This window comes from Lichenostomus cassidix, chromosome 4 (genome assembly GCF_008360975.1).
Source record: "Lichenostomus cassidix isolate B80296 chromosome 4, HeHo_3.0, whole genome shotgun sequence".
Taxonomy (NCBI): domain Eukaryota; kingdom Metazoa; phylum Chordata; class Aves; order Passeriformes; family Meliphagidae; genus Lichenostomus; species Lichenostomus cassidix.
In genome coordinates, this window is record NC_139484.1 from 20,353,757 (window position 1) to 20,381,619 (window position 27,863).

Genomic DNA, 27,863 nt, shown 5'->3' on the forward strand with positions numbered 1-27,863 from the left:
AATTGAAAGTGACTACTACAACCTAAAGATTACAACCTATGAGAACCCAAAGGCTATTACAACTTCAGAGGCCTGGGCTGACCTGCTCTGAGCAGGCTGCAATGGCTGGGGATGCAGAATGTATGTCTAATGAGAAGATACTGCCCGGGCTGTGTGGCTCGGAGCACTGCACACTCACACTGCTAAAGGTTTTCTCCCGGCCCTGAATCTGTGCTCCTGTTTGTAGTTCTCTAATTGCAACCAGCAGAAGACAAGAGTGATGTTGGTTTTTATGACTTGTTGCTTAGCAGCGTTGATCAACAAAAGTACAACCTTTTCTTTTCCTGTAACCTCGGTGAACCCAGGCTTGGACGGAGCTCACCAGCGGAGAACAAGGATTTCTGAAGTCGTGTGAAACTCCTGTGCTGTGCCTTGTTAGCAGCGTCTGAGGGAAGCAGTTTCTTCTTGACCTCTTGGTTACCTTTGCTCTTTACTCCTCTTTGTCTCTCTCATCAAATCTTAGAAGAAAGCAGGCACCGTCCTGGGAAGATGTGGAGGATGGGAAATACAGAGACAAGTCAACTATGCTAAGATGTATCCTGCCTCTTTTCAGGAAAAAGAGCTGAGCTGGTTCCCAGGCTGTGATGTCAGACCCTCCTCTCATGGAAGGAGAAATAGACTTCAGCCATCACAGTAAGATCTATTCTTATTCAGACAAGCCTTCCTAATATTTTGAAGTAGGCAAAACAGTCCCTAGAAGAAAGGGACATTAGGGCGCTAAGAATTTCCTGACATCTTTTAGAAGGGATTTCACAAACTAAACTAGAAGGGGTATTCAATGTGTTTAAAAATTATTAAGGATCTGCACTGAAGGTATGCCTTTAGCTGATCAAATCTGGCAAAGCCTGTCAAATAAGTGCAAGGAGTAAGTTGCTCATTTCACTTTAACTTTAAACTGTAAATTGTTAGTCTGACTGGACAAAGGCTCTTTAGTGACAGCAGAAGCTGCAGCAATTAATGTGCCTTATGACACCAGAAGCTTACACTAGGAGATTTTACTGTTGCTCAGATGTTTGTCTTTTACTTGTAGATATGAGTGAAAAAACAGCTGAATATTTGTATACTTTTTCTGCCAGAAATGTTGTTATCCTGAGCCACCTTTATGCTTGTAGACATAAGGTGGAACATAATGCCTTGTCAGTGTGCTGGTTTTCTCCTTTCCCCTCTCACCTCCACCACTGACTTCTCCCCTCTATTTATTGGTAGCTTTAGAGAGCACTACAGGTCAATGTATTAAAAGATCAGTGTGTGTTTCACAAGCCTGTTATGCTCTGGTGTCTCTCCTCTTTTGAAGTTTAAAGAGAAACTCTGCTGTTCAGCTATCCCAATCTTGTAAAATTTATGGAGAGGACTAATATTGCTGAAATTGCACAATTGAGATCAGATAGATCAGATATTCATTCCAGAACAGGCAGCTGCATAAGAAAGTGGCTTCTGCTCTACATGCCATGTCAAAAGCATGGCAAGTGTATGGCATCTGGCAGAGCTCAATCAAGTAAAATAATCAGCATATGGGAATGTGAATTATGTTGCAAACATTATTCTTTTTGTTTCCATTGCATGAATCTTAACAAAATTATCTACCTGGAAAACCTGATGGCTGAGACTGAGAGGAATGACTTCTCATGCCCTTGCTTGCTGACCAGAGCAAACTGCGTTCACCCAAACAGGATTTCTTTATTTTGAGCTGTGAGTATGATTTGTCTGTCTTCACTGAACAACAGCTGCTAATATTTGATATCTGCAGAACTCAAAACAAGTGTCTGAAGCTGTGTTCTGAACTTCTAATTTACAGGAGAAGTAGAGAACTTTGGTCAAGATCAATAAGCTTTCAAAAACAGTCTCTGTAAAAGTAAAAAAAAACTTTTTGGTTGTTTATGAGTGCTACAATTCAGCACTTATAATCTGACTGGTTCTTTCTGTATGCAGTGGCAATAGAAACTGATTAGATTTGAAAATTAATGTTTCAGACTTCAATTCCAATATTGTATCCTTCACTTTTCCTTTTCACTATCCGTTAGAATGTGGCATTCTTATAAATGAAAAAGTCTTTAATATTGGACTCTTTAGTACTGTCACTTCCAAACCTGCAACAGTGGAGCAGACCATAGCCAGTGTTCAGCACTAGTGCCACTAAAAGCCACTGAATGCTTTATTTCTGTACTGATATTAAACAGTTATTTTGAATTACGATATGTTCAAAGTCACAGTTTCATGTCTTGCACAATGCACGTGGCTTTCAGTTTAGCTGGAGACACTGCTCCAGACACTCATTTTCACCACTCACAGTTCCTTCCAGGTTAGAAATGTTGCTGATTCTCCACACCCTGAGGTCAGGAGAGGTCAGCATTGGAGCATGTGCCTACACACGTGATGGAATAAAGTACTGGAATACAGGCTGCCTGATGTTTGTCCTGCTAGATGGGTCAGTTTTCCATTTTTGGGGTGGTAAACTTCATATGCAATGATCCAAGAAATTCCAGAGGGAAAATGGGATAATTAAAATAATCTTGTTTGGCCCCGTGCCAATTCTTTCATTGGAGAAAACATTGCTGTGGAGACAGGCACAGATCCTGCAAATTAGTCTAGTCTGCATAGCTCTCATCTAACATTTTTGAACATTGAACCTTAGTGAACAACTAACATGCAAGGGCATTTCTGTGGGACAGTTTGAATACTTTTGGTTTCATAATTTATTTTTTTTTTCTTTATTTGCCGTTCCTTGAGATTAAGACTGGACTAAGTGGATCCTCAGGTTAGTGTGGTATTTCCTCATGTAGATTGTATCACAAAACCACTCCAGAAGAAGATATTTTCATGAGTGAGACTTGTATAAATTATGAAGAAAGAAAGAATTTGCCTGGAAAAGCTGAAATAGAGATTTAAATATTGCACAAGCTGGATAGAATTAAAGCTACTCTTGTTTTTCAGTTTTTAAATCTAGAAGTTGTATCGTTTTCTCCTCCTGTGCTTAATCTAGAGTGTTTGTAATAAACCGCCTTGTCTGCGTGCCAAGAGATTGCCACAGAGAGAAACAAACTGGGCTGATGACAGAGGTAAATCTTGTTATTCTGAAAGTCATTCCTCAGGCAGCTTCTTGGTAACTTCGTTTTCCAGATGACTCCTAAAGAATCAGTGGCAGCAACTCAGAGAGGAAACAGTCGCTCAGAGAGCTTTGCTGTGGTGACACTGCTGTGAGGACAGTGAGTGTGCCTGGCAGCTGGCTGGGAGCATCCACCATGCAGTCCATAGGTTTCATTCCATACATCCCCTCAGCAGTACTTATGGAGAGCCCTTAGATGGTGCTGTATGGCAGCACTCAGCCCTTCGGCACCTCTGCTGCCTTAGGGATGACTGAGCCCCACCTCAGGGCTAAAATCTGGCCATAGTTCAGTCTAAAGAATGTGAAAAAGCAGTCTCTGGGCACTGTTAATTAGGATGAGTAAATGAAATCTGTCAGTAGAGGCATATTAAATATTAAATTCAAACATGGATTTCAATAGCTGCTGTAATTTAATTCTTATAAACTTGAATCATGTCAAGCTTAAACACCCTTGCCAAATGTATTGCTCTCTGTCTGTAAAACAAAGTGCTTTTAAATAACAGTTAAGGAGTTTTTGAGGGCATTTGAGGATCATCCTGATGGAAGAATAGTGGTCACCCTGGGAATTTCCTCATGTAAATATGGGAGTGGTGGTGTGGCTTTCAGGTTAAATCTTCCATGCTGTGGAACTCACTTAATTTCTGAAGAATTAGGGACGCAGATTTAGGAATTTGAGTTGTGCTGTCAATTACAAAGGAATTGAAATGGAATTTCCTCTAGCAGGATGGGTTTCAAGCCACAAAGTAAATTTTATTTGGAAGCTGCTGGTTAAATTATTAAAGAAAATTAATGGAGAACCCTCAAATACTGATGGTATCTTTTGTTTTTTAACAACACAGGAGAGAAGTGAGGTGTTGAAAACAAATTGATCTCTGCCCCTTGGGAAAGAGTTATGTGATCTTTCTTTTTTCTAAGTTGGGAATGTAGCCTTCCTATAGTTTTACTGTGTGCTTCTGCATGTTCCTGTAATTTGTGTTTTCCACCTGTTCCTGCAACTTGAGGGGGTTAAGCCTGGGAATATTCTGCCAAAGCAAATGAAATATGCACATGAAATAGTTCATGTTTTCAGAATGACTTCATTTAGTCATGACTTTTATTTATTTAGAGAGAGAGAGAGAAAGAGCTGGTGTTGTTATAGTCTCTGCTCTCTCTGCTCTATTTTTTTAATCTCTGAAACTTCCTGTAACCCAACTTTTTTTTGACATTTGAAATGTCCCAGGTTGCATAAACTGAGTATCTGCTGTGCGTTCCTCTCGTCCCAGTAATTCTCATCCTGTGGTGCCTGCATGCTGTTATTTTAGGTGTATCCTTTACCATTATGTGGGTTGTTAACATTACCCTGGATTCTGCTGCCATGCAGGTGGGACCAAGTTCTGAGATTTTCTTTCTTGCGAGTTGAGGAAGAAACTCTAGCTTGAAAACACTGACAAGTTAAATGTTACTGGGTGGTGATTTGTAGCCTAAAGCTTGGTGGCTGTAAATTCTCACCTGTGAAAAGAGAATCTTGTAGCTCTACACAATATATTCTTCTAGCTGCAGCTGAATTTCTCTGCTCTGTTAAAATCCTTAAGCAGCTGCAGCAATGTGTCACTCTGATCTGTTATTTTGCATCCTCAAAGCTCTGCTCAAATATTTGAACTTAGTAAGGCACTCCACTGAGCTGAGAGGGAGGCGAGTGTCACCACGACTTTACAGAAAAAGAAACAGCACCTGGGAGGTTAAAGTAGCTTTCCCTCACCATGCAGCAAGTCAATGGTGGAGCTGGAATTTCAGCTCAGGAGGTTCCTGGCTCGTGCTACACCACACTGTGGAGAAAGGTCATTTCCCAAAATAGTGCAGTAGGTTTGTTATTGATAATAGGGCAACAAAGGGCTCTAGATGTATTAATAGGTCACTGTGTACTGCCCTTAGTAATACATAATTTAGCAGCCTTGCAAAATGGGCTACATCATGTTTTTGTGCAGCACTATCACTTTCACAGTTAGCTTTGTCTGCTATGCTCTGGATAGGTATTTTTGTTTTGGCTCTTCTAACAGAGCTTTATTTAAAATAAATAGGAACGTTTACTAAGTAGGCATGAAAAGCCTCCTGATTAGCAGCCACATTAAACTGCGATATCCAGCTTACCTTTCAGGTCAGCACAGCTCCTCTGCCACTTGGAAGCCACTGAGCAGAGCTCTGCCTGCCTGAGGAAAACACAGAGGTGATAGAGGATTTTGGTGGCAATCATACCTGGCAGTGCAGGAGCTGAGCTGCAAGGATGGAAGCCCACAGAGCTGCCAGGTTTGGTGATGACCTTAGGCCTCCCAGGGAGGAAGGCAAACCCCATCCCCACCCAGTGGGACAGGGTAGAGGGTGTTGATACTTGTGAAGGGGTTTTCATTGAGATTTGGTCCCAGCTGTTGCTCAAATGACCTTGGGGATGGGCTATTTGGCAGCTGTTGTTGGAGCTTGTAGATTTTTATTTCAATCTGCCTTTTATAAAATGCTGTTGATCCCCTTTGAACTTTTTTACTTCAGCAGTGTTGTTACTGAAGGTTTTTGTTTCTTCTCAAAATGAATTATTTGACCTGCTAGGTTATTCAGAAAATTCAAAAGTAGTAAGTATGAAACAAGTTTATTTTTTCACCAAGCACCCAGATCTATGCATCTGCTATTGAAAGAACAAAATGGTATTTTGTCTTAGCCAAGTCTGAAGAAATGCAGTGAGTAATGGTGGGAAGAATCACATTCACAAAGCAAATAGGTATTGAATCAGTTTATCCAGTCTCATTTTGTTTTGAGTTTGGGTGAAGAGTCTCCAAACAGGGAAGCACCAGTGGAAGAAATGTGGAAGCCAAAATATGTGAGGAAAGTTAAGAATCAGAGCACGTGCAGCATACAGAGATGGCAAGGGTGCCGTCCTCTCATCTTCATTTCTCTGGATATATGTATTTGAATTAACAAAGCAATGTGAGCTTTATGTGCTGCACTTGCTTTTTAATGCTTGTTGGTTGAAGTAATTGGATCTATTGTTGTGGGCACTGGGAATGCCAGCTTGGCTCTTACGATCACTGACTTGTGAACATGACCTTCTGGAGGTCAAAACACTGGAGAGCTTGCTCTGTTTCACTCTCAGAGGTACCAGTCATAATGTTGCTGCTTTGAAAAAGCAATGTAGATGTTCCCTGCCTTTATCTAGTTTGTTGTTTGTACTGAGCTGTGGTGTGTTTTTTCTAGTGTTTTGTTTCGGGTTTGTTTTAGTAATTCATCTCTTTAACTGTTTTCTAGTGGAATCAGTTTTTTTGAAGTTTGGTTGCCTTTTCTTTCCCCCTCTGCATGCTTGTTTGATTTGGTTTTTTTCAACCACAACTGAAACTGGTTGGTCAGAGTTTGAATTGTAAATGTTAGTGGTTTGGAGTGATGTTTGGTACTTGATTGGGCATCCTGCTTTCATTCTTCCTGATGATCAAATCAGCCAGATGCAGTCAAACAGTCCCACATAGGAAAAACAACTCATTTTCAAGGAGAGACAAAAAAACCCCTTCTTGTGATTGATGCCAAATGATTCATGGCAAATGCTAATGGATACATAATTTCAGCATTGACTACATCTGCCTTCCCTACCAGGTAACTCAAGAGAGACCTGAGTAAAACATCCCATAAAAAAAGAGACAAAAGATCTCTCAGTGATACAAAGAGTGTCTCAGTTCATGCTCCTGGTCTGGTCATTTGAGCAGTGAGAAGCTTGAGTTCTTGTGGCAGAATGGGAGGTTTCAAGGTCTATGTGGTTTGTATTTTCTGGCATCAGATGGCTTTGTGGTTCCTCGTGGTATGAATCCTTTCCAGGAGCTCAGGGAGTTGCTGTCAGTCCTCAGCTTTCCTTATACAAATCTGTTAAAACATACAAGATTAAAACATAAGCATGGCATGAAACAATCCATAGATTTTGTGCCCCATCACTGGATCTGCTGGACTTGCAGCAAAGCAATCATGGCACTGGTGATTAGATTGCCTACTATAAAATTCCTGGACAGTTCACATGGGGATTGTTGTGCTTCCTCAGAACCTCTTTATTTCTCCCTAAAAAACTCACCAGGATATAAGTATCATGTTGCCCCTATCAAAGAATCAGTTTTAGCTGTTTTGAATATATTTCTTTACCAGTCTTTAGCCTTCTTGCACCACGCTGCTCCTTAAAAATGCTCACATTACCTGCTAAAATCTGCATCTGCTGTAGGGATTCTGTTTGGGATCTGTGGGTAGGCTCACTCTGTCTGGGTAGTGGTGTTGTTTTGCTGGAGTTAGGAGAGTTTAGACCTTAAAACTGAACTGCTTACAACAGATTTGAGTATTTTTATGTCTTGCTAGAGAGCCTTTTTTTTTTTTTTTTTTTTTTGTGCTGCTCTGTGGCTTGATCAGGGCAAGCAGCACGTTGTATATCTGCCTGCACTTGTTTGCAATTGATGCTGTGCCCTGGGTGTTGTGCTCAGATTTACAGCTGAGGTAAAAAGAACAACCACTTGTTACCATCTTTTTTCCTCCTCCCCCTCCATGTGTCAAACTGCTCCGTGGTCCTTCGGAAGCATATCAGGCTACTCAGAACCAGGGAAAATGTGCTAAACAGAATGGTGAGCAGAGTTCTAAATCAATTGTCTCAGGTCTCATTTCCTTCAGGGTTGTTCTGCATTTCTGACTTTTTGGCAAGGGTTTTTTTCACTGATTTGCAATGGGCAAGAACTACTGAGGATATAAAATGTTTTGTAGCTGGAGAAGAAGCAAGGCTGGGAAAATTAGGAGTCCCAGCTGTTGTGTAAATAGCTTTAAGGGCATAACTTTTTTGAAGAGGCCTGTTTGTGGTTAAGTAGTTCAAGGCATTGCTCTTAGCCAGGAAACCTGTTTTCTGTAGCCCAAACAGATTAAAATTCATTTGGATCATCTCACATACACCTTTTTTTTTTTTGCCTTGATATCTTTTGTTTATGTGGTATGGCCTTGCTAAAACTATCCATCCCTCAAGGCCTCCTTCTTCTCAGACTTTCAGATTCTTATGAAGGTGTATTGTATAATTCACACAGTGAGTTGTATTGTGTATTGTTCTCCTTTTCCTTATTTCTCTCTGTAGATGGAGAGCTGCTATGGCTGGGGTGAAATACATGCTTTTAATTACTGAGGGGAAAGTCCCACTTTTGCAAAACACTTCTTTTCCATTTCTTTCCACTCTGTATGTTTGCATCTCTGTCTTCTGACTTGTTTGGCAAAGGCTGACAGACCCGTGTCTAGCCTGAGAGGGAAGGCTGCAGTCCTGGCAGAGGTACCTCACAGGTGCAACCTTCTTCACCAGTGTTAGATAGGGGAAAACACACTTTTCAGCTGGAGTTGGAAAATGATCCACACTGTAGTCCCTTGTTCAAAATCCTGCCTGTTTCTCTTCAAAAGATGCTGAACTTATATAATGCATCTGACTGGCTGATGCCACAGTATGGAGTCTTTATTTATAGATGTGTATAAATAAAAATCAGTCTTCCTTTACAAACTGTCAAATTGCATTTCCCAAAAGCTGAGGAATCTGCAGTCCATTAAATCTGGTGGTAATGAATGAGCCTAAGTCTCTTGAAAAAGCACCTTTTATAAAAAACACTGGTTTGTTTTAATCTGGCTGCTGAGTTTTAATCTGGCTGCTGACATGAGTTGTCTGCAGTTTCTTCCTTCAGCAAACAATGAAAATATTGTTTTTGATGTGTTAAAAAAGTTGCTGCACTGTGATATTTAGTGTAAATATGTTAATTCATGTATTGAGTGAAAGAGATCCTGTATGGTTGAGGAGGTATATGACATGAGCACAGGCAAACCAAGATGTGCAGGCAGGGGATGAGGAAGGGTAATTACTTATAGAAGGTGTTCATCTTCTGATATTCTTTGTGCAAGAGAGAGGGTAGATCACTGGCAGCAGGTGCCCTGAGCAGTTGGCATGGTTGGCTGCTGTTCACCTTTTCAGGATGTGGGTTTGAATTAGTGTTCTGTTTGATCATTATCGGGAAAAAAGAACCACATTTTGAACTGAAGTGCCTCGAGGTTAACTTCCATGCCTTATAAATTAAGAAAAAACAGTTGCTTGTCTTCAGGGCCAGCCTTTGAGACATGGAGGATGCATTGCCCATTTCCCAGTTAAGCTGCATTAATCTATTTTCTGACACTTCCCATGTCCAAAATAAGCTGCAGGCTCTGTCAGGGCATAGCCATATAGAGCTTGCTGGTGAGAAACAGTTGGTTTCAGGACTCTCCTACAGGTCTTTGATTAGAGTCTCATACTCCTGTCTCTCCATTCCTGGAGAGTTTTATTGTCAATCTCAGGTCCTCCCTGTAATGAGCTGAAGACTGCATTGGCTTTGGCACATGCTTCATTGCCCATTAGCAAAAGAAACTGTGCTAATTGCCAAGAACACTACAGGATACATTGGGCTGGACAGATGGATGGCATGAGGACAGGTTGATGTCTTCTCTTGCCTCTGCCCAGTGTCCCAGATTGCCTGCTGGAGTTGGAGTGTGACACTTTCCCCCTGCACTTAGCAGCAGTCTCTGTCTGTGGCTGGAAGGTCTCCCTGTGTTCTCTCACCTTGCTGGGAGATCTTTCAAAGACCTTTGAAAGAGGTGGGAGGGATTCTTTCTTGAGGGTACCTTTCTTCATTGGCTCTCTTATTTATAGCCAGGAAGGAAAGGGTAAACAAGGATACCATCAGAATTCAAGTTGAATGCATCCTTGGGATGGTGTAAGATGTCAGATTTCACTTGGCTTGACTGACAATATTAATTGTGTTCTTGGGTGTTGTAAGTGCTTTTTCCTTTTTTGTTTACAGGAAAGAAGTCTTCAGAAAGTCCCTTTCAGAAAGCTTGTGATGAGATGATGTGAGGGACTTGGCAGTCTTACATTGGAAGGAAGATAATTGATCTGAATTTGTTATGACCCTGCAACTTGTTACAACAAGGGGTCCACCCTCTGCAAGAGTAGAGCAAGGGGAGACCAGGTATGTGTACTTCTGTTGGGGTGGAAGTTCTCTGGCTTTCAGCGTTTGCACAGTAAATTCAATGTCAACATACGTACAGACAGCAGATCTCAGAGGAGTCAGAGGTAAATAGCCTTACTTTTTGAGGTTTCTAGAAAGAGGTGCAGAGCTAAGGGATTTCTTCAGAGTTTTTGGACTGTCATGTATTGGCAGATGACTTGGGAAGAGGTAGTCCCTGGTCATTTGGTAGTGCCAAGGGCAAGCTTTGAACCATGCAAGCTTCTGGCAGGTTAGGAAACATTCCCACTAGAGGTTTCAGAGTGCTGGCCTCTTGGCTGCCAGTGACAGTTTTGGGTGATCTTTTTTATTTATATGTGGTTGCTACTATTTAATTGTCTCAGTTCCTCTCTCCTACTAGCCCAGGAAACTAAAAAGTTCAGTGGGAAACAGATTTTATGAACAGTACAAAACCATACCCCATCCGTTTTCTTTTGGCTCTCTAAATGTGGAGGATTCTTGAAGTCTCTAGCACCAAATAAGAGCCTGGAGCTTGGCAAGCTATTGATAAGGTGACAGAAAAAACTAATCACAACACTCATGTGACTTGGGCTGCCAATGGCAAATAAAAAAGTTGAGGGACTGGCTATTACAATGACAGAACCAAAAATCTTGATAGAAAATGTCCAGTTTCTAAAGAATTCTCAGGGAAAAAGCTCTCTGTGTACAGGATTTTGGGAACCAGATCCAAAGGCAGTTGGTCAGAACATGGTCAGTAGCCAGTTTGTCAGGAACCACAAAATCTGCTCCAGAGTAAATTCCTATGTCTTTTAAAACTTGCCTGACAGCAAAACATTCTGCTGGAAGAAACCTCTGAGCAATCCCAGTTTATGGACTTTATTTTTTAATTCTTCTTCTGAAGTTTAGTCAGTAGCATTTACCCTGAGAGCAGGATAGTGGCTGGAACTGAGAAATGGAAGGGCTGGTCTGCTCTTTTACCACCCATGGAAAGGAACTGTGAACAGAATGAGCTTTTCAATTAAGTGGAGAGGGCTTAGAGGAGAGAACAGTGATGCTCACAAGTATGAAGCAGTGGGCTTGCTGTTGTAAAGCAGAGCTTCTCAACCAAGTTAAAGCAGGTGCCTGTGAGTGTTTAAGATGGGAGTGCACTCATGCAGATGTGCACAAGAGCATTTTGCAGTGCATGTGGCATTGTTTTCCTGTTAAAATTGGCTGTGAATGAATATTTAATGTGCAGTTGTTAGCTGTAATAGACTAGCTACAGGAAAGTAACAATGTGAACAGGAGGAAGAAGACTGGCCTGGCTGAATAGGGAGATTTCCCTGAACTCAGAGAAGAAAAAGTATTTCTAGCCTTTGGAAAAAGGCAACTCAGGAAAAGTACAAGGATTTCATTAGGTCATGTAGAGAGAAAACTAGAAAGGTGAAAGCTCAGCTACAGCTCAATCTGGCCACTTCTGTGAAAGATAGTAAAAAGTGTCTTTATAAATTCATTTATTACAAAAAGAGGGCCTTGGAGGTCTTTTCCAGCCTTAAGGATTCTATGATTCTGTGAAATACATTTATTCTTGGAACATGATACCCCAATTTTTGTGAAGTGCTTAAATTCACCCTTAGTTATATTTTCCTGGTTTGAGTGGCTGGAGGACTGAACTTCCTAGCTCTATCTTAGAGAAATCTGTCACTTTGAGTAGGAATGAAACTTGACTGATGCAATCTTATCACAGTATCACCATATAAATGGATCTTATTTATTTTTAATTGAAATGTCAACTTAAAAGATGCAGTGCATATTTTTAAATCACATTGACATTATATTTAGATATTTTTGTTAAGTTCTGGGTATGCAGTCCCATTAAAAATAGGTAGCTAAGTATAAAAACATGAAGTCTTAATGCTTGCTTACTAAATATGCAGAGTGCAAGTGGGCATTGCTCTGGTAACACCTGTGAATAGAGCTATTCTGGTACATTTTAAAACTGTCACTGGTGTGAGTGACAGCCACCAATGTATTCATATTATTTCAGAATCCTACTGATGGAAGGAGCTTTCCTGCAACTATTTATCTTTATTTACAGTCCCACCCATTTTAAAATTTTTCTCTCAGTTTCAGGAAAGAATAATCCTGTGATTTTTATTGCTAAAAGAAGCACTGCTTCTAACTGTGCTGGAATGCAATTGTACACTGTGTACTGGAAGTCTAGATACCAGGGAAGTGTTAATCCCTGCAGTCGAGGAATACCAGCCGTGGATGGGTTGCCTTGATTTATTTTGCTGGTTCCAGCCCTGAGCAGGGCCTAGCCCAGGCTCCTGTGGTAATTTGTGCCAGCTTAAGGAGGCAGTGAGAGCAAACTGGGAGAAACACAGTCCTACTCATTGATGCAGTCTTGCATCTGTGGCTCCAAAGTCCTACTCCCCCATGTGTGAGCACCTCAGTTATAGCTGTGACCCTCCCAGCTGGCTTCCTGGTAAATCTCTTAAAAAACAAATTTTTCGGCCTGGCGCGTGAATGAACATTCCAGGCTTAAATAGCAAGGAAAGAATCAAGAAAGTATTTGATGCTTTGTTGACCAGCCAGAAAGCAAGGCTTATTTTTGATTTTGGTCACTTCAGGCTGTGCTGCAAACATTGGCATGAAGGTCTAGGGGCTCAGTGAGAGAACATTTTTCTCTGCTTTATTTAAACAGGCACATTCCCAGAAGAGTAACAATCCAACGTTTACACTTCCAGTGAAATGCTGTCTGAGAAGTGCTGGAAAAAGAAAGGTATGTGATAGAAAGTAGAGGGCTGAAAAGTAAAGTAGAGCAGAACTAAATGCAAACAGAAGAGGAACTTCTACTACAGGAACTTGAAGTATTTTTTAATTAACTATAGCCTAAATTGGAAAAAATTAGGGAGTTTTGACTTCTTTTTTTCAAAGTTGTGCCATATGTTGCATTTTAATAATGATTAAGGGGGAGGGAAATGAAACAATTAAAAAAACCCCAGAACAAAACAAAGCAAAACCACCTCTGAGTGTGGAAAGCCCTTCCCCATTTTAAATAGGGAAATAGGCTGCCACAGGCTGCAAAAAAAGTGCCATTCTGTCACTTGGTGCTCTGCTCTTCTTTACAGTTGTTGGGTTTTTTGGGGAGTTGCTTTCTTTTTATTTTTTTTTAACATAATGAAACATCTTCAATCAGTGTGTTTCCCCTGCTACTGCTCAGCTTCAGCTCTAAGTTACCTTTTCTCTTTTTCTTTTGTCTTCTTTTCTTTCTTTTCTTTGTCAGTCCTATATGTAAATCAAGCCACTGCCAGGTTGGTCAAAGACAGGTGCTGTGCACATGTGGAAGCCCAAGCAGCTGCATTTCTGATGTATTGCCTGGTATCCAGCAACTGGATGACTTCCTAGGATATGTTCCCAAGAGCTCTGCAAGGAGCCCAACAGCCAAGTAAAATCCTGGTCTTTGGTTCAGATGGAAGCTGTGAACTCAGCCAAGGTGTTCCCCCCTCCCTTCTCCAAGGGCTGGCTGCTCAGGCATTGGCTGCCCCATGTTCAAGGTCAGCTGTCACTTTAGGGATTTTTTAATTCTCTGGGAGTTTCTAAAACTTTGGTGCAAGAGAAGATACCTTTTCCTTTTGCAGACTCCTTGAGTGCTCTGTGCTGGGAAGATTGAGGTACCATTTGCTGCAGCTCCACAGACACCGTGGTTGCTGCCAGACTGCCGGGCAGGAGTGATTTCCCTGGTGTTTTATTAGCTCCCAGAAAATATATAGCAGGGAAAGAGGCCATGCAGGCTCCAGCACGGTCTGCCTGAGCTCTGACCCCTCGGGCAAGAGGCTACATTGCTTTTACAGCCAGCACTTAACCTTGCTGCTGAGACTTGTCAACAAGGAGGCCAATTAGCAGCAGATAAGATGGTGGATGATATAATGGAGATGTCGATCTGTTAGGAGCATAACTGATGTATTTTTAACTCAACATGGATCTTAAAACAGGGCTCTGCATAAATGATGCCATCCCCTCCACTGTAGAGAAGCCTTCTCTACAGTGCAGTGTTACAGAAAATTGTATGTTTATTGGTTTGGTTTGGCTTTTTCCCCACCCTCCCAAAATTCTCTTTTAAAGCCTTGTTCTGCTGGGCTCGTTATGCCTATGGCATGTGTAGGAACTTAAGAAATAACTACTTGCAGAAATGCCAATTTTAATTATTTTTTAAACCTGTATTAAAAATGTACATAGATTCGGAATGAAAACAGGGCACTTCTTGTTTTCATGAAAGGGTTAGTACACAACTGGAGCTGTTTTCTATAATCACACGTGGAATTGGAATATTATCAGAAAATACAGACTAGGGAAGGTTGAATTAATTGATTAAAATCATGCAGGACTACAAGCATGTTATAGCCACCTGCTGCAAAGGACAGGGGCTCCTTATCACATCTCAGCATGTGACACTAACACCCCTACCCTATTTGGGTGGACACAGGGGTTTTGTGTCAGACTAAAGCTACAGAGGCTGATTGCAAGCAGCCAGTTTATGTTTTGGTTGAGATTGGGCCTGATCTTTTAAACAAAAGCTTATTATATATGACTCAAGGGCTGGAGCTACTGCAAGGCTTGCACTTAGCTGCTAGCTGACTACTTAGCTAGTCAGGGTAATTCAGTTAGATAATTTAGCTCCCTCCCGGAATTTATCTGGTAATTCTGCAGTCTAGTTTTGGTGATTTAGAACTTACTTAAACAACTAAGCCACTTCTTCATAGAATCACAGAATGGTTTGCATTGGAAGGGACCTTAAAGTCATCCAGTTCCAACCCTCCTGCCATGGGCAGGAACACTTTCCACTAGCCCAGATTGCTTGGAGCCCCATCGAGCCTGGCCTTGAACAGTTACAGGGATGGGGCATCCCTAGCTACTCTGGGCTTGATTTGTAGAATTGCCTTTTAATTGCTAGGATAACTATTTATGTCTAGTGCAAAAAACTCCACATAGAGTATCACTGTCTATTGCAGATACAGTGTGGGAGGGAGGAGAGAGAGACACCACCTCTTCGTGAGCATGACTTACCCCACTCTGTGCCAAAGCTTTTCTTACAGCTAAGGAGTCATCCGCGGAAGAGGAGCAGTGGATTCCAATCCCCAACCTGTTAACAACACTGTGCACAAGGTACTGAAAAAGGCCCTGAAAATTAGTATCCACACCTCAGTAGAAATAATTGTAAGAATTGTTTTCAGTTGATTAGACCTTAACACTGTCCTGAGGGCAAAGCGCAATCCACACGTATTTAATGTTAACATTAATATATCTGAGGATAATTCTTATCTAATGAATACCCAGATTATTTTCTTCCCTTGGTTACTGTTTCGGTAGTCTAACTTAACTTTTAGGATGTTGAGTATCTTTTCTTATTCAATGAAGTCAGCAGTACTTTTGCTTTTTGGAAATTTGTCTGCTCTTAGAGTTTCCTTCTTTAGTGTCATCTTTGCATTTTAATTATTCCAACAATCTCTGGTTTAAAAACCAGGTTTTTCTAAAATGCTGACAAAATGCACACACAGTATTTTTACAACTAAAAAAAAATAGACTTTTCACTACAATGATTTAGTGTATCATGTTCTTTTATTCCCTGCATAGCTCCTCTTTAAGGAAAAAGTTCTCCTGGTTTCATTTGGGCTACTCTAAGCAAAAGCAAGTCCCCCAAACTATTGCTTAAGGATCTGATTTTTTTGAGTTGCACAACTGAGCAGAGTGCTCAGAAGAGGAATTATCCCCCTTGCAGAATTGACCTGGAAGGTTGCTACAAGCACAGAGCCCACAGAGTGAAGCTGGAGCTGTCCTAGGACTATTTGCTGTATTTCTTCTCAGTAGTGAGAGCCAGAGCTTTCCTTTTCAATTTTAATCACTGATAACATCTTTCTTGTGTCCTTCTCCTTGTCTGATAGAATTGTTTGCCCCTCCCTCCAAATAAATTCTAAATATATTTAAGGTAGAAAAAAAAAGAAAGGAAGGAAAACCAAAAAGAAACCAGAATATAGCCAACCTTTTTAATTAGAGTATATTGTACTTCCAAACTGGATACACTAGAAATTGGCAATGCAACGTAAGATGCAAAGAAATATACCAGTTACTGTCAAAATGACCCTGTACAGCCTTATAATGCAAAAAGCTTTATACAATACAAATTTTTATTAATGTACACAAACCTTGACAGGATGATATTTGAACATAATACAACAAGTAAAAAAAAAAAAAGAAGAAAGAAAAAAGTGCTGAGAACTTTAACTGAATTACTTAATAGAAAAACACTCTAGCCTTTCGTTAAAGAATGCATAGTGAAAACCAGTATGAAATTACCTTTATGGTGGGGGGAATTTATCAGAACTGTTGGTCATTAATCAGTAGGGGGAACCTCTGGAAAATATTCCTTTCTTTAGTCTTGAACTGCAAACAAATTATTTTAATATGCAAGAGCTCTGATAAATACTGTATTTTTTTTCTTAAAAAAATAAAAACCTCCTAACACACTTTTCCTTACAGAGAAAACTTCTATAACTTGCCAAAAAGAATGAATTTATCCTTTCCAAAGTGCTAAACAAATTTCCCAGGTACACTAACCATTGCCAGGTCAGATAGTGGTGCAGTGGAACATGGTTGAACATGTGGCGGTCGCATGCTGGCAGCTCATTCTTGGAAGTTCAGCCCTATTTAAACTTCCTTTTGGTTTAGATAAAGTGGCCTAACTAGTATTTCTACTACTTCTTCCTCCTGGACAGCTGTACTTTATCTGTACTCGGTGTGAAAAATAAGCTTTTTGATTTGGGAGTGTTTGTTTTTGTGTGGTGTGGTCAGAGATGCATGTGTGGAGTGTGTTTTACAGAACTGGTAGAGCTGCTGGATACAGATTGCAGATTTCATGCTAGTGAGATAGTGGCTATTTTATGCTCTGAGTACTTACCAACACAGTATTTTCTATTTTGTCTGTACTTCCAGGGAGGTGTTACCAGGAGTTCTGATGGAGTAAAGCATGGTGAACAGGGCCCTGAGTTAGGTAAGTTGTTTACAAAGGTTTACACATAGTTTGGAGCAGATGGGTTTTCTTCACTGCATAGACAGAACCGCCACATGCTCGTTAGAACCAAAACTGTCTGCTGGAATGTAAACAAATGGTGAGGCTTCTCTGTCCTGTAATTAATCATTCCAAATGATAACCTGCTATGATTTTGGATATTTCCCCCTTGTAACTAGCTTCCAGTATGTTAACAGGAGTCCACAGATTAGGGTGTCCTCCCCAAACAGGAAGAATTTGGTCATGACAGTGGAGAATGTTTGGCCATCTCAGTACAAAACAAATGTAGGAATCTCGCAAATATGTTAAAGCGATGCAAGTTTTGCATCCAAAAGTCTTTCTACACAAGCTTCATTTAAGAACTAATGAAGACTGAGTTACATTTCTAGTTGTCTGTATGGCTAAAAGCCCTTGTGGACAAGAAATGCCTTCCTGAACTGGGTTGTTGCTTTCCTGCTGTCATGAACAAGGGGCTGTTGTTTCCCCCCATGCCACAACAACGTGCAGAGGAAGTTCCTTCAGGACAGCATGAGGGTGGGTAGATAGCATGATAGATGTGACTCAGGGCACCTCCTACAGTGGCTTGGCCAAGGGACAGTGAGGGGACTGTGGCAAAAGCTAGGTCAGACACTTCTAATACCTGGTAAAAGACAGCCAGATCCAAATCCAAGAGACACCATGGAAAACAGTAATTCAGTATGAAGGCATTCCTGTACGTCACATGATAATTCTGAAATGCTTCACATTTTATACTTCCAATTGTTTTAAATCCTGATCTTTCTTCCGGCATATTAAGTTGTCTAAGGAACAGAAATCAATTAACAGTCAGTTAGCTTCTCTTAAATTAAGATCACTCTTGGCATTTTGAGATTACCAAAGGTTATACAACCAATCTGCATTTGCTTCTTCCTGCAATAAAGTGCTACATATAACATGTCATTTTAATGACCACGAGTAGGAGCATTAAATAAGTACAAAGTTAGCTTCCTAGCAGGACACACTATCTCCCATCAACAAAAAGGAATAAAGTATCACTGATGACATGGAGGGGAGCGAGAGGACTGTGAAATTTGCAAGTACAATTGAAATACTGAGGGTATAAAAGAGAACTGTATGGTTCCAAAAGCATCTTTTTATAGCTTTATATTTCAAAGAAGTTACTGGTACCTTTTCAAATAAACAGTCCTATTAACTTCAGCCCACAATTTCTTTTTTTTTTTCTTTTTTTTTTGCAAGTGAGAAACAAACTAGTGCAAGACTAAAGCACTGTGCAAAACTGCCTTTTTTTTTTTAGTCTGAGTATTTATACCCAGAATTTATCCATACCCTTTTTTAAATCCCCTTGTTGGATTTTTTTTTTCCCACCATAGAATTCTAGTTATACAAGTTGTTCCTGCAAACTAAAAGGTAACCACTGCATAATACAGTATATATATAATATTTATATGCCCTTTTAAAACAAAAGATGTATGCTATGGCCCAGAGGCAGGTGTTTGTCACACCTGTGTAACAGCTGAGAATTGGGCCTGCTGTATGGTGTGTAGGCTGCACACACTGCATGTGCATGTGGACATACACACACTTTTCATTGTCATGCTCTCATCCTGCAGTGCTGAAAGCAACTTTTTTTCCTCATTAGTTCTACCCCAAATGCTCAAACCGTGACAACAGAGTACAAGGCAACAAACAACTAAAGGAAGCTGCAAACAGCACCGAAATAATACACCAGTTCTCCCCCTGCCCCGCCCCAAACATTACTCCTTGCCACAACTCCACAGTTCAGGGGGAGACAGGAGAAGGCAGGGAGCGAGTGTGTGAGAAGGGGAAAAGAAGAATAATTAAATAAGCCAATCCAAGGGATGTGCAAAAGCAATGTCATGGCACACTACAGGCAGACTCTCTTTCACGCACTCGCAGGCACACAAAGCCCAAAAATAAAATGCATCAATATGTCATCTTACAAGTGCTGATTGCCAATAAGGACACTCTTTTTTTTCAGCTTAACAAGACAAAATAGTTTCTTAGATAAGAGTACTGGGAACATGCCTCTGAAGGTAGAAGTATGCAGTAGGTCACCTCTTGGAGATTTAATAAAGCAGCTTTCATGTCAATGCAATAAGTATACACACAGAGCCATTTGCTAAACCTTACTAATGATATAGTACAAGTGTTCGTTACCTCTTGGGGCTACGTTTTGCAGCAATGTATAACCTGCTGGGTTTGTTGGGGGATTTTTGGTACAGAATGCAACTGCCCTCAGACAGTTTCTGCCCTTTCTGTTAGTCCAAGGTAGGCAAGGAAGGAGTGTTTAGGTGAAGAGGCACCTGCCGGTGCAGTCTGAGGTCTGGGTGGATGGAATGTGAGATCGTAGTGGTTTTTGGGGAAAAACATTGTTAAAGGAATAAGATGGGCAAACTCTGAGTTCCAGTATTTATCAAAGCACAGGGAAGTGCCGTTGATGGCCAAGGCTTTCACTGCCAAGTTTGGCTCTGCCCCGCTGCCATGTGCAGCTGACATAGCTACTGTTTGCAGAGCCTGGGAGGCAGACATAACTGAGAGGGGTGACAGAAGGTTCCTGGAGCTGTTCACCGGTAGGAGCGGGCTGGCTTCCTTGGAGGTCGAATACTGGCCCTTCTTCTCCTCTTCAGAGCAGTCCCCATTCTGGTGCTTCTTCACGTGGCGGCTGAAGACGAAAGGGTGGGTAGTCTTGAACAGGCACTCGTCGCAGCTGAAGGTCTGGCGTGGAGCGTGCTTCAGTTTCTTGTGCAAGTTGAGATTGTCTTTGCGTTTGCAGCTGTAGCTGCACTGGTCACAGTGAAAAGGGCGCTCGCCAGTGTGGACACGCACGTGCTCGATCAGCTTGTTGGCCGTCTTGGACAGGTAGCCACACTGGTCACACTTGTAATGGTTGCCAAGGCGGTGCTCTCGGATGTGCATCTCCAGCTCCAGCTGGTTGGCTTTCACCGTCTGGCAGATCCGACACTTGTACTCCATCTTGTAGTGAGTCTTCAGGTGGCACTCCATGGCTGCGGGGCGGTTTGTGGAGTAGATGCAGAACGGGCACCTGGCAACACAGCAGGGAAGGGCAGGGACAAAGAAAAGAGGAGTCACTCAGCTTGCAGAGCTGCGTTCCTGCTTTAACCCTGTCACTCAGCCCCTCTCTGACCTACTAAGGAGGAGAAAAGGGCACTTAGTTCTCCTTTTGAAGCCTCTTTCCAATATTTGGTTCACCTTGACACATCTCTACTTAGAGGAGGTTTGCCCATTTAATGGCATTCCTAGGAAAACACTGACTCACTCTGAAGCAGCAAACCTTTAACCTTCTGGCTTACCTTGATGGGGTCTTTCCCCAGAGCAGGCCGGGTAGTGCAGGGTGGGTGACTGATGCACAGGTACTTTGTGTAACGATTCCTAGGGTTTGCACGGAGTCACTTTGGCCATTTTTTCCATTAAGAAGTGGTTTAAAGTGAGTGTTTACAGATGAGTATGAAAGCAGCTGTTTAAGTAAAGATGGAATAAACTTGTAATACCACGCGTACAGCAAAAGCTTAGGAAGTCCCTTTTTATGTGATCTTGAACAATAAGCTTGCTGGGTATCCTGCTAGGAGCAGTTGAAAGTCAGGCTCTTAGGATGATTTGTAGGGATTCCCATGTCTGGGAGGTGAGCTAGCCATGCTCAAAGGGGCATCTGTTTGGCAGTGTTTGCCTACAGCCGCCTCTGCCATGGCAGGAATTGCTCCTGTGAAGGAACAGGATGTGGGTTCTGCTTACTCACTGCAGCGAGCATCCGGCCCGGGGTGGACATGGCAAAGGGCCTCACCCCAGTTCCTGAGGCAGGAAGGGCCGAGAAGGTTAGAGGAGGGAATCATGGAAGCTTGGAAAGAAGCCTGAGCTCCTCACTGAACAAGCCAGGACACCACCAAACCCAAAACACACCTGCTTTTGCTTGATGCAGCTGAGAGGAAGTTGGTGGGGACAGCTCCCTGCCAGGGATCTCTGCTGTACTGAACCAAACACGCAGCCTTCCACATGGAACTTGTGAGCTCAGAGAGCAAGGCTGGATAAAAACATACAACTAAGGCACCTGGCTACTGTCTTCCAACATCCCCAGCTGCCACACATCTGCCTTCACTGTTTAGCAGGTCTGCTAATTGTGTTCCGGCATTTTCGATAATTTCTAAGCTGAGATTCTCCATCTCCACTTTGTAGCATGCTTTCCTTGCTACAACTTCCTTGCACATACAGGTTTAATAGTAATCTACGAGCTAATCAAGAGATTTTTGAGGAAAGTGAGTAATAACAGGAGGACAAAGAGACACTAAAACCTGGACATTTTCCTGATGCACATCAAGTACTCTGATCCAGAGAGGGAGCCTGTCACTGAGGCTTCTAATGTGATTATCTCTTGCAACAGAGGACTTGGCTGTCAATGCACACATACCTCTCCTGGGCTGGGTGCTCTCTGGATCAGAATCTCAGATTTTGACCTGGAGCTGGAAGAATCATGTTTTTTTCTCTTCCCCCACAGCAAACAGGAGACAGAAAAATACAATTACTTAGATCTCTTCAGGCTCTTCTGGATGCCTTAAAAAAAAATAAATCAGAGCTTTTTCTTAGATGCAGTGTTCAAGGTACCTAATTATTACTTGAGTTGGGCAGGAATATAGACTGCAAAACCCATTCTCTCAGGAAGACTTGAGTCATAGGTCATGGTTTTTCCTTGGTAAATAGAACAGATTTTATGCAGCTTAAACCAAATGTGCATTAGACAACTGGTCTGTATGTCCAAGACAGACATCCTGTCGTTCTGGCACACTACTTGCTTCTCAATCTGGTCTTCTTCCCAGATTCAGTCATCTCATCTCAAGTGACCACAGATCCCAGTCTGTGGAACTACTGAGCTGGAGACCAGAGGCTGCCTGGCAAACAGGACCTGTTTTCAAAAGCTGCAGTGCAAACTGAGGGAGCTGCACGCAGTACCCTTGAATGTGATGTCCTCCTCGTGCCACAGCCACAGTGCACTGAAAACATCAGTCTGCTCAGCAAGAGCAACAGGAGCTGGGAGCTCTGTGCTGAACCCTAGCTGGGCTCCAAGTGGCTCCAGCCTTTTTTTGCCCACAGCAGCTGGAACAGAGACCAGGGACGTGCCTCTTTCATAACGTCACACTGCCTGCCCAGAGAGCAAGCATATGGCCCCAGCAGTCCCTCCTTCCCTCAGGGGGCTGACTTTGACATAAGGGCACACTTATTCTCTAGAAATACTGCTCTGCACCAAAAGACCTTAAAGGACACCATTGCAGCCAAAACCAAAGGGCTATTTTCCTTAAAAGACTGTATTACTCATTACATGTTCATTTATACAACAGTGATTCTTGTGGGGCATGCAAACAAAGCAGAAAGCATTCAGGTTATTCACACTTGAGAAACTACTTTGTATTTGAGTATACAAAAGCTATAACCTTTAAGGTTGTAACTTCATACCTAGCTGTACAGGATTTAGTTTCTTTGAGCCAGGTGCAAAACAGAGCCTGTGCTGGGTGCTTGCCTTTGCTCTGATGCCTTGAAAAAAAACCTCTTATTCTGCCAAAAGCTCTTTGCAGTGCTGCCTCATTCTCTGTAGGACCCATCACATACTATCTCCTCTTTGACTTGAAAAGGGAAAGGGCCATATTTTGTTACAGCTCCTCTGCTGCTAGGTTACCAATCTGCTGTAATGATGCAAGCCTAAAGGACAGGCCTTAGGTCATCCAAATACAAGGAAGCCCCAAATCCGGATTATTAGTTAACCAACGTTTTCTGACTGACTTCCTTTTGCCCTACCCCCACAGTATTAAGGTGCTTAACACAGTAAAAGTTTGTGTACTTGCTTTCCTTACTTGAGCCCACCGGTGGGGACAGTGTGGCATTTCTTGTGCTCCAGTAATTGCTCAGGTGTCTTCATGAACTTGTGGCACACATCACACTCGAACATCCGTGTGATCAGGTGGATCTGCAGGTGACGCTCAAACATATTTTTTGTTTTGCAGACAAAGTTACAGAAAACACATTCAAAGCCTGAAAAACAGAACAGGAAAACTTAGTCCTTACATTGTGCCCAGATTGACTGCGTGGCAATTTGCATTTGTTAGTTAAACAGTGCTTTACCTTTCTCTGACTTCTCTTCAGTGTTCACCGAGGTCTGACTACCAGGCACTACAGAAATGACCAGCAGGTTGTTGTTTGACCCCTTGTTTTTTGGGGTTAGATCTGCATCTTCCTTGCTGTTGGCAGAGTCGCTCAGTGCTGACAGCGAAGATGAAGATGGACTGTTAGATTCACTGGGTGTCTTCCTGTCTTCAGCTGAAAAACAAAGAATAACTAGTTCAGCAGATTAGATGGAGTCTCCATTATTTATTTTAAATTTCAGGAAGTACTTATATTTAAAGTTCATTCAAAACAAGTCTAAAATTAATTGAGCTGATTAAAAAAACACTGTTGGACCTCCTTCCTTTTTATTAGTGTTTAACCACAGTACATCTCTCAGTTTATCCTGCAATTAAGTGTCTCTGTAATGGTAGTGGGAAGGGATCATGCAATTCTACCTCTTTACTGGACTGAAAAAAATCTCAAGAAAACACTTTGACTACTATGAGTTAAAAAACAATGAAAACATGTCACTTAGGAAACAGAATTTCTATAGGTTTGGGGTGCAGAAACGAAAAGTACCTACTGGTCCAAGCTAAACTTCCTCCACCTTTCCATTTATGTGGGTCCAATGGGTAAATTTGGGATGAAGGGTAAAGGAGAATAATTTCACTCATTGTACTGAAGAGCATCCTCACTAATCATTGCAGAGATAACAGCATGGTCTCAAGATTTATATGTTTTTATTGGGATCTCCTACTAAAGACAATTGAAAAGCATGTTATTTAACTGCACCTAAAGCCCATCGGAGCTTCCCTACATGTGCAATAATGTAGGAAGTTCAAATCCCAAACCCTATCACACACTAGAAATGAACAAGAGCTAGAGTTCCCCTTATGAGAACCTCCATAAGCCAACGAGGCAAGGATGGGCAAATTACTCCCTCCCACCCATGTCCTGGTTCAACCAGAGCTGTGTTAAAAAGAGACTTCACTAAAACTTCAAATTCTCTATGTGATACAGTGCCCTGATCAAGGCCTCTGCAAACACCAGCACCTGTGTACTTAACTTTAAACTGGTAAGTGGCACCTTTAAGATAAAAACATAGGAATGCACTAATGAAATCTGATGACCCGAGCTGCCAATAGGGAGGATGACTGGATATCATACAGAAAGATTCACTGACCTTGGGGTCCAGAGTAATAGAAATGGAATGGAATTTAATAGCACAGAGTACAAGGTTATGACCTGAAGGGCCAGTAACAAGAATTTTTGCTTCAAATGAGAAGTGCTTAAGTTAGAAACAGTCAAGGAAAACAAAAGTAGAATTTGAGCAGAACACAGGATGAATATGAGCAATCAGTGTTGGGGAGCCTTCAAGGAAGGTAAATGTGATCACAGAATATTATTGTGTGAGCTATTCCCAGTAGCTGCTGCTGGTTTGCACTGCCACCACTGCTTATTTCATTTCATCATGTACAGCTGTGATTGCATATGTCCAGAGCAGGGGTTCCAACAAGAACATATGCAGTGAGGGATTGGTACAGCAGGAAAACTGTGTTCCATATAGGAAAAGGCTCAGTGTACATTTAGAGGGGAGAGTGTTGTTCTCCAGAAATATACTAAAGGAATAAATACTGTGGAAGGAGGGATGAAAGGTGGAGGGAGGAAGAAGTGGACTGCTGGTTCAGATAAAGGGCAGTTCTGGCACAAGAACAATGTGTATTCTGATTATCAATAAGACACACACTGGAAATTTTTAGAAAGGTCCCTAGTCTTTAATGCAAGAAAGTCTACAGCTGTCTGTCTCTAGAAATAGCTTGTTTAAAACAATGGTACTTCTTTGAAGGCATATGCCATATCTGCACAAACAATCCCTTTATGACCTGGTAACTTCACAGGATAAGGAACTGGAGTCAAGTGACCCAGAAAACCCATTCTATTTTTCACTCCGTATTTGCCATATGTGTGAGCATTTGGCTGAATCACCAGCTGAATGGCTCAGTTGGGCAGGGTGAAGGTAGAACAAGGGGGTTTTGCCTATCTTCAAAAGACAAGTGGCAGTTTCAATCGTTTAGGCACAATAGGAAAATACAGCTGAGCACAGCTCAGTTTTGAGCTCTGAGGCTTTTCACATAGCTATGGATGGTGTTTCTCATTTGCCCTGAACTCCTCTGTATGAAGTGAAGTCCTGCTGAGAGCTATGCTGGCATAAAATCTCTTGAGAGCTTTTCCAGTAGTTTGTATTTCTGTAGTTGCATTTAACTTATGTATCTGTGAACACAACCAATTGTATTCTTCTCTTCCTTCTTCTTCATCCCTCCTATTTCCCCAATTTTATTCCTGGTAGGAGAGGAGAGGCAATTTAGCGATGGAAAAGTTGTGCCGAATGCAATTCAGATTCCGTGTTGTAAACGCAACTGTGAGTAGTTTGTGGTAGCAAAATGCTTCTGCCTGGTCTTATAAGAGAAATTAATTAAAAGTACTCCAATTTTCTTCTCGTTAAATTATGCCAGCCTTCGTTAGCTGGACTAAGCATATGGAGCTTGTTTGAAAACTGCTATTGCTCTTATTCTCGGCTATTAAGTGAGCAGGACCAGGGAGCGAGCACTACTCGTTCTGTTATTTAATATAAAGTTACATTTATGGTATTGCTGAATCACAGTGTCAACTAAACAGCAGCGTGAAATTCCAAACTGATGGACTGTGGGGGCAAACACGGCCAAGAGCAAAGCTCAACATAATGTTTACTTCAGACTTGCAGCCAGGTATGCACAATTAGCCCTCAAAGTCACCTTATTGTGGCAGAAGTCAAAGCAGGATTTTGATGAAATAGTAAACCAGTCAGAAAAACAAATGAAATATGCTGACTCCAACAGGGGAGGAGATTTGGGAGATGAGTGGAATAGGAAGAAGAAGAGCTAAGTAGTCCATTTATTTCACTAAGCTTGAAAATTGATCTGCACTACCAGATTATTTGCCTGGCTGGAGTCCAATTCACTTCAACTTTGAGAGATCAGGCCTTAATTAGCAAGCATTTCAGTGAAAGCAGAGTGCTAATGGGAAGTGTGAAGGTTGCACCTAAAAAGCAAGGAAGAGAGAGATCACTGTAGCTGGGAGAGAGGGATCATCACCTGTGTGCTTGTTGTTGACATGAGCCTTCATATCTGCCTCTTCCATAGTGACAAAATCGCATGCTGTGCAGCAAATGGAGAACATCCACTGCTCCTTATCCACGTGGAGGGACATATGACTGACAAACTGGACATTCATCTCCGTCTCAAACCCACACACATGGCAGCTGCAGGCAGAAGAGGATTCAAGAGTAAAAAACATTAAAAACAAACCACAAACAGAGGCCTATTGCCTTTCCCCAAATTTGCAAGAGGAAACTCACAGCATAGATTTCTGCGCTTCCTCACTGCTCAGTGTTCACTGCAAAATTCTTTTGTCTGCTGAACTGCCTTTGAACTGATGGCCATGCCAATGTGATTAAGGGCAGGCACAATGCAACAATCCTGTACATGCTATAATGATGCTAAATAATCATAAAGTTAATTAAAAACTACAGGTTCCAGATGCTGTGCATCACCTAACTGATTCCTTTGGGCAATAAGAGGCACTGCAGCTTTGCCAAGATGTTTAGTACAGCTGATACACTGACAAACAGAGAGCTTGCTGCACACTCCAGGAGTGATTTTCAAGCCCTGGAATGGTTCCCATGCCAAACTGGGATCTTGTGCAAAACTGCCTGGCAGTTTCAGTGTAAGCAAGTAAAAATGGGTTCAAACATTTCTTATGCTTGACTGGAAAACAGCAGTCTTCAGCTATGCAAATAATTAGCAGGGATACAGATTCTGCAGCCAGCACATAAACACAGTGATACTGAGAGGCAGTGGAGAGGACCCTTTAATTTAACTTTCCTTGCAGAGTCCTCCTCTTGCTTTGATTAGGCCATTAACATTTAAAACAAGCCAGAAGGATTGGAAAAGGCATGTACTCCAGGGCACTATTTTGCTTTCCCAAGGGAAGGACCAGATAATCTAATCCAGCAGGTCTCATTTATTTCTTACTTCTATGATTTTGTAATTAAATCTGCTCTTGGCACTTTGACTAAAAGTAAGAGTGATTTGGTAATCTGCTTGGCCACTAGAGTGCACATCACGGTTTGCAGAGTGCACAACAGTGCATACAGCAAGAAGAATGTCTAAATTTCCATCTTATCTGGGCAATTCTTTCAATTTTTCAGGCAAATTCTCCAGAAGGTTCTCTTTCTTTGACCATGTTGGTCACAGAATGTATATACCTCTAGCAAACAGAGGAAATGTGTAGATTGATGTTACAATTCTTGATACACTCCTAAGCTATTTGATTTCATAGATTTGGCTGAAGACAAGGGAGCTGTCAGAGGCAACTGGAAGCACAGGGCTTTAGATTCACCCTGAATCTGTGTACAAGATGGGATGTTTCCAAACACAAAACTTAAAGGCACATTGCTTTAAAAGTTAGAGACACTTCTAAGAGCACAGCTGCCTCACAAAGTCATTTA

General features: G+C 41.7%; 1 protein-coding gene and 1 long non-coding RNA gene across 13 annotated transcripts in view; one reads left to right on the plus strand and one right to left on the minus strand.

Moving 5' to 3' along the window:
- The first annotated feature begins 1,602 nt into the window (after window positions 1-1,602).
- On the plus strand, window positions 1,603-26,600 carry LOC146437992 (uncharacterized). 3 transcript variants are annotated; one of them, XR_014851626.1, is made up of 7 exons: window positions 1,603-1,728; window positions 9,979-10,146; window positions 12,830-12,907; window positions 13,412-13,682; window positions 15,138-15,291; window positions 17,116-17,173; window positions 26,497-26,600. It is a non-coding gene; the product is annotated as an uncharacterized LOC146437992 (long non-coding RNA). The 3 variants fall into 3 exon arrangements; XR_014851625.1 differs by lacking the exon at window positions 26,497-26,600 and adding an exon at window positions 2,971-3,095 and having other exon boundaries at window positions 17,116-18,556; XR_014851624.1 differs by lacking the exon at window positions 26,497-26,600 and having other exon boundaries at window positions 17,116-18,556.
- ZNF827 (zinc finger protein 827) overlaps window positions 16,156-27,863 on the minus strand; it is a 124,920-nt gene continuing 113,212 nt past the window's right edge. For 5 of the 10 annotated variants that reach the window (XM_085058176.1, XM_085058178.1, XM_085058180.1 and 2 more), the window contains 4 exons: window positions 26,449-26,615; window positions 23,336-23,530; window positions 23,068-23,245; window positions 16,156-20,255 (listed from right to left, as the gene is read on the minus strand). In XM_085058176.1, coding sequence (XP_084914302.1) covers window positions 19,448-20,255; window positions 23,068-23,245; window positions 23,336-23,530; window positions 26,449-26,615 — 1,348 coding nt within the window. In that variant the 3' untranslated portion in view covers window positions 16,156-19,447. Of the gene's footprint in view, window positions 20,256-20,531; window positions 21,776-23,058; window positions 23,246-23,335; window positions 23,531-26,448; window positions 26,616-27,863 lie in introns of those variants that run through there. The other 5 variants (XR_014851622.1, XR_014851623.1, XM_085058184.1 and 2 more) reach the window with 5 other exon arrangements.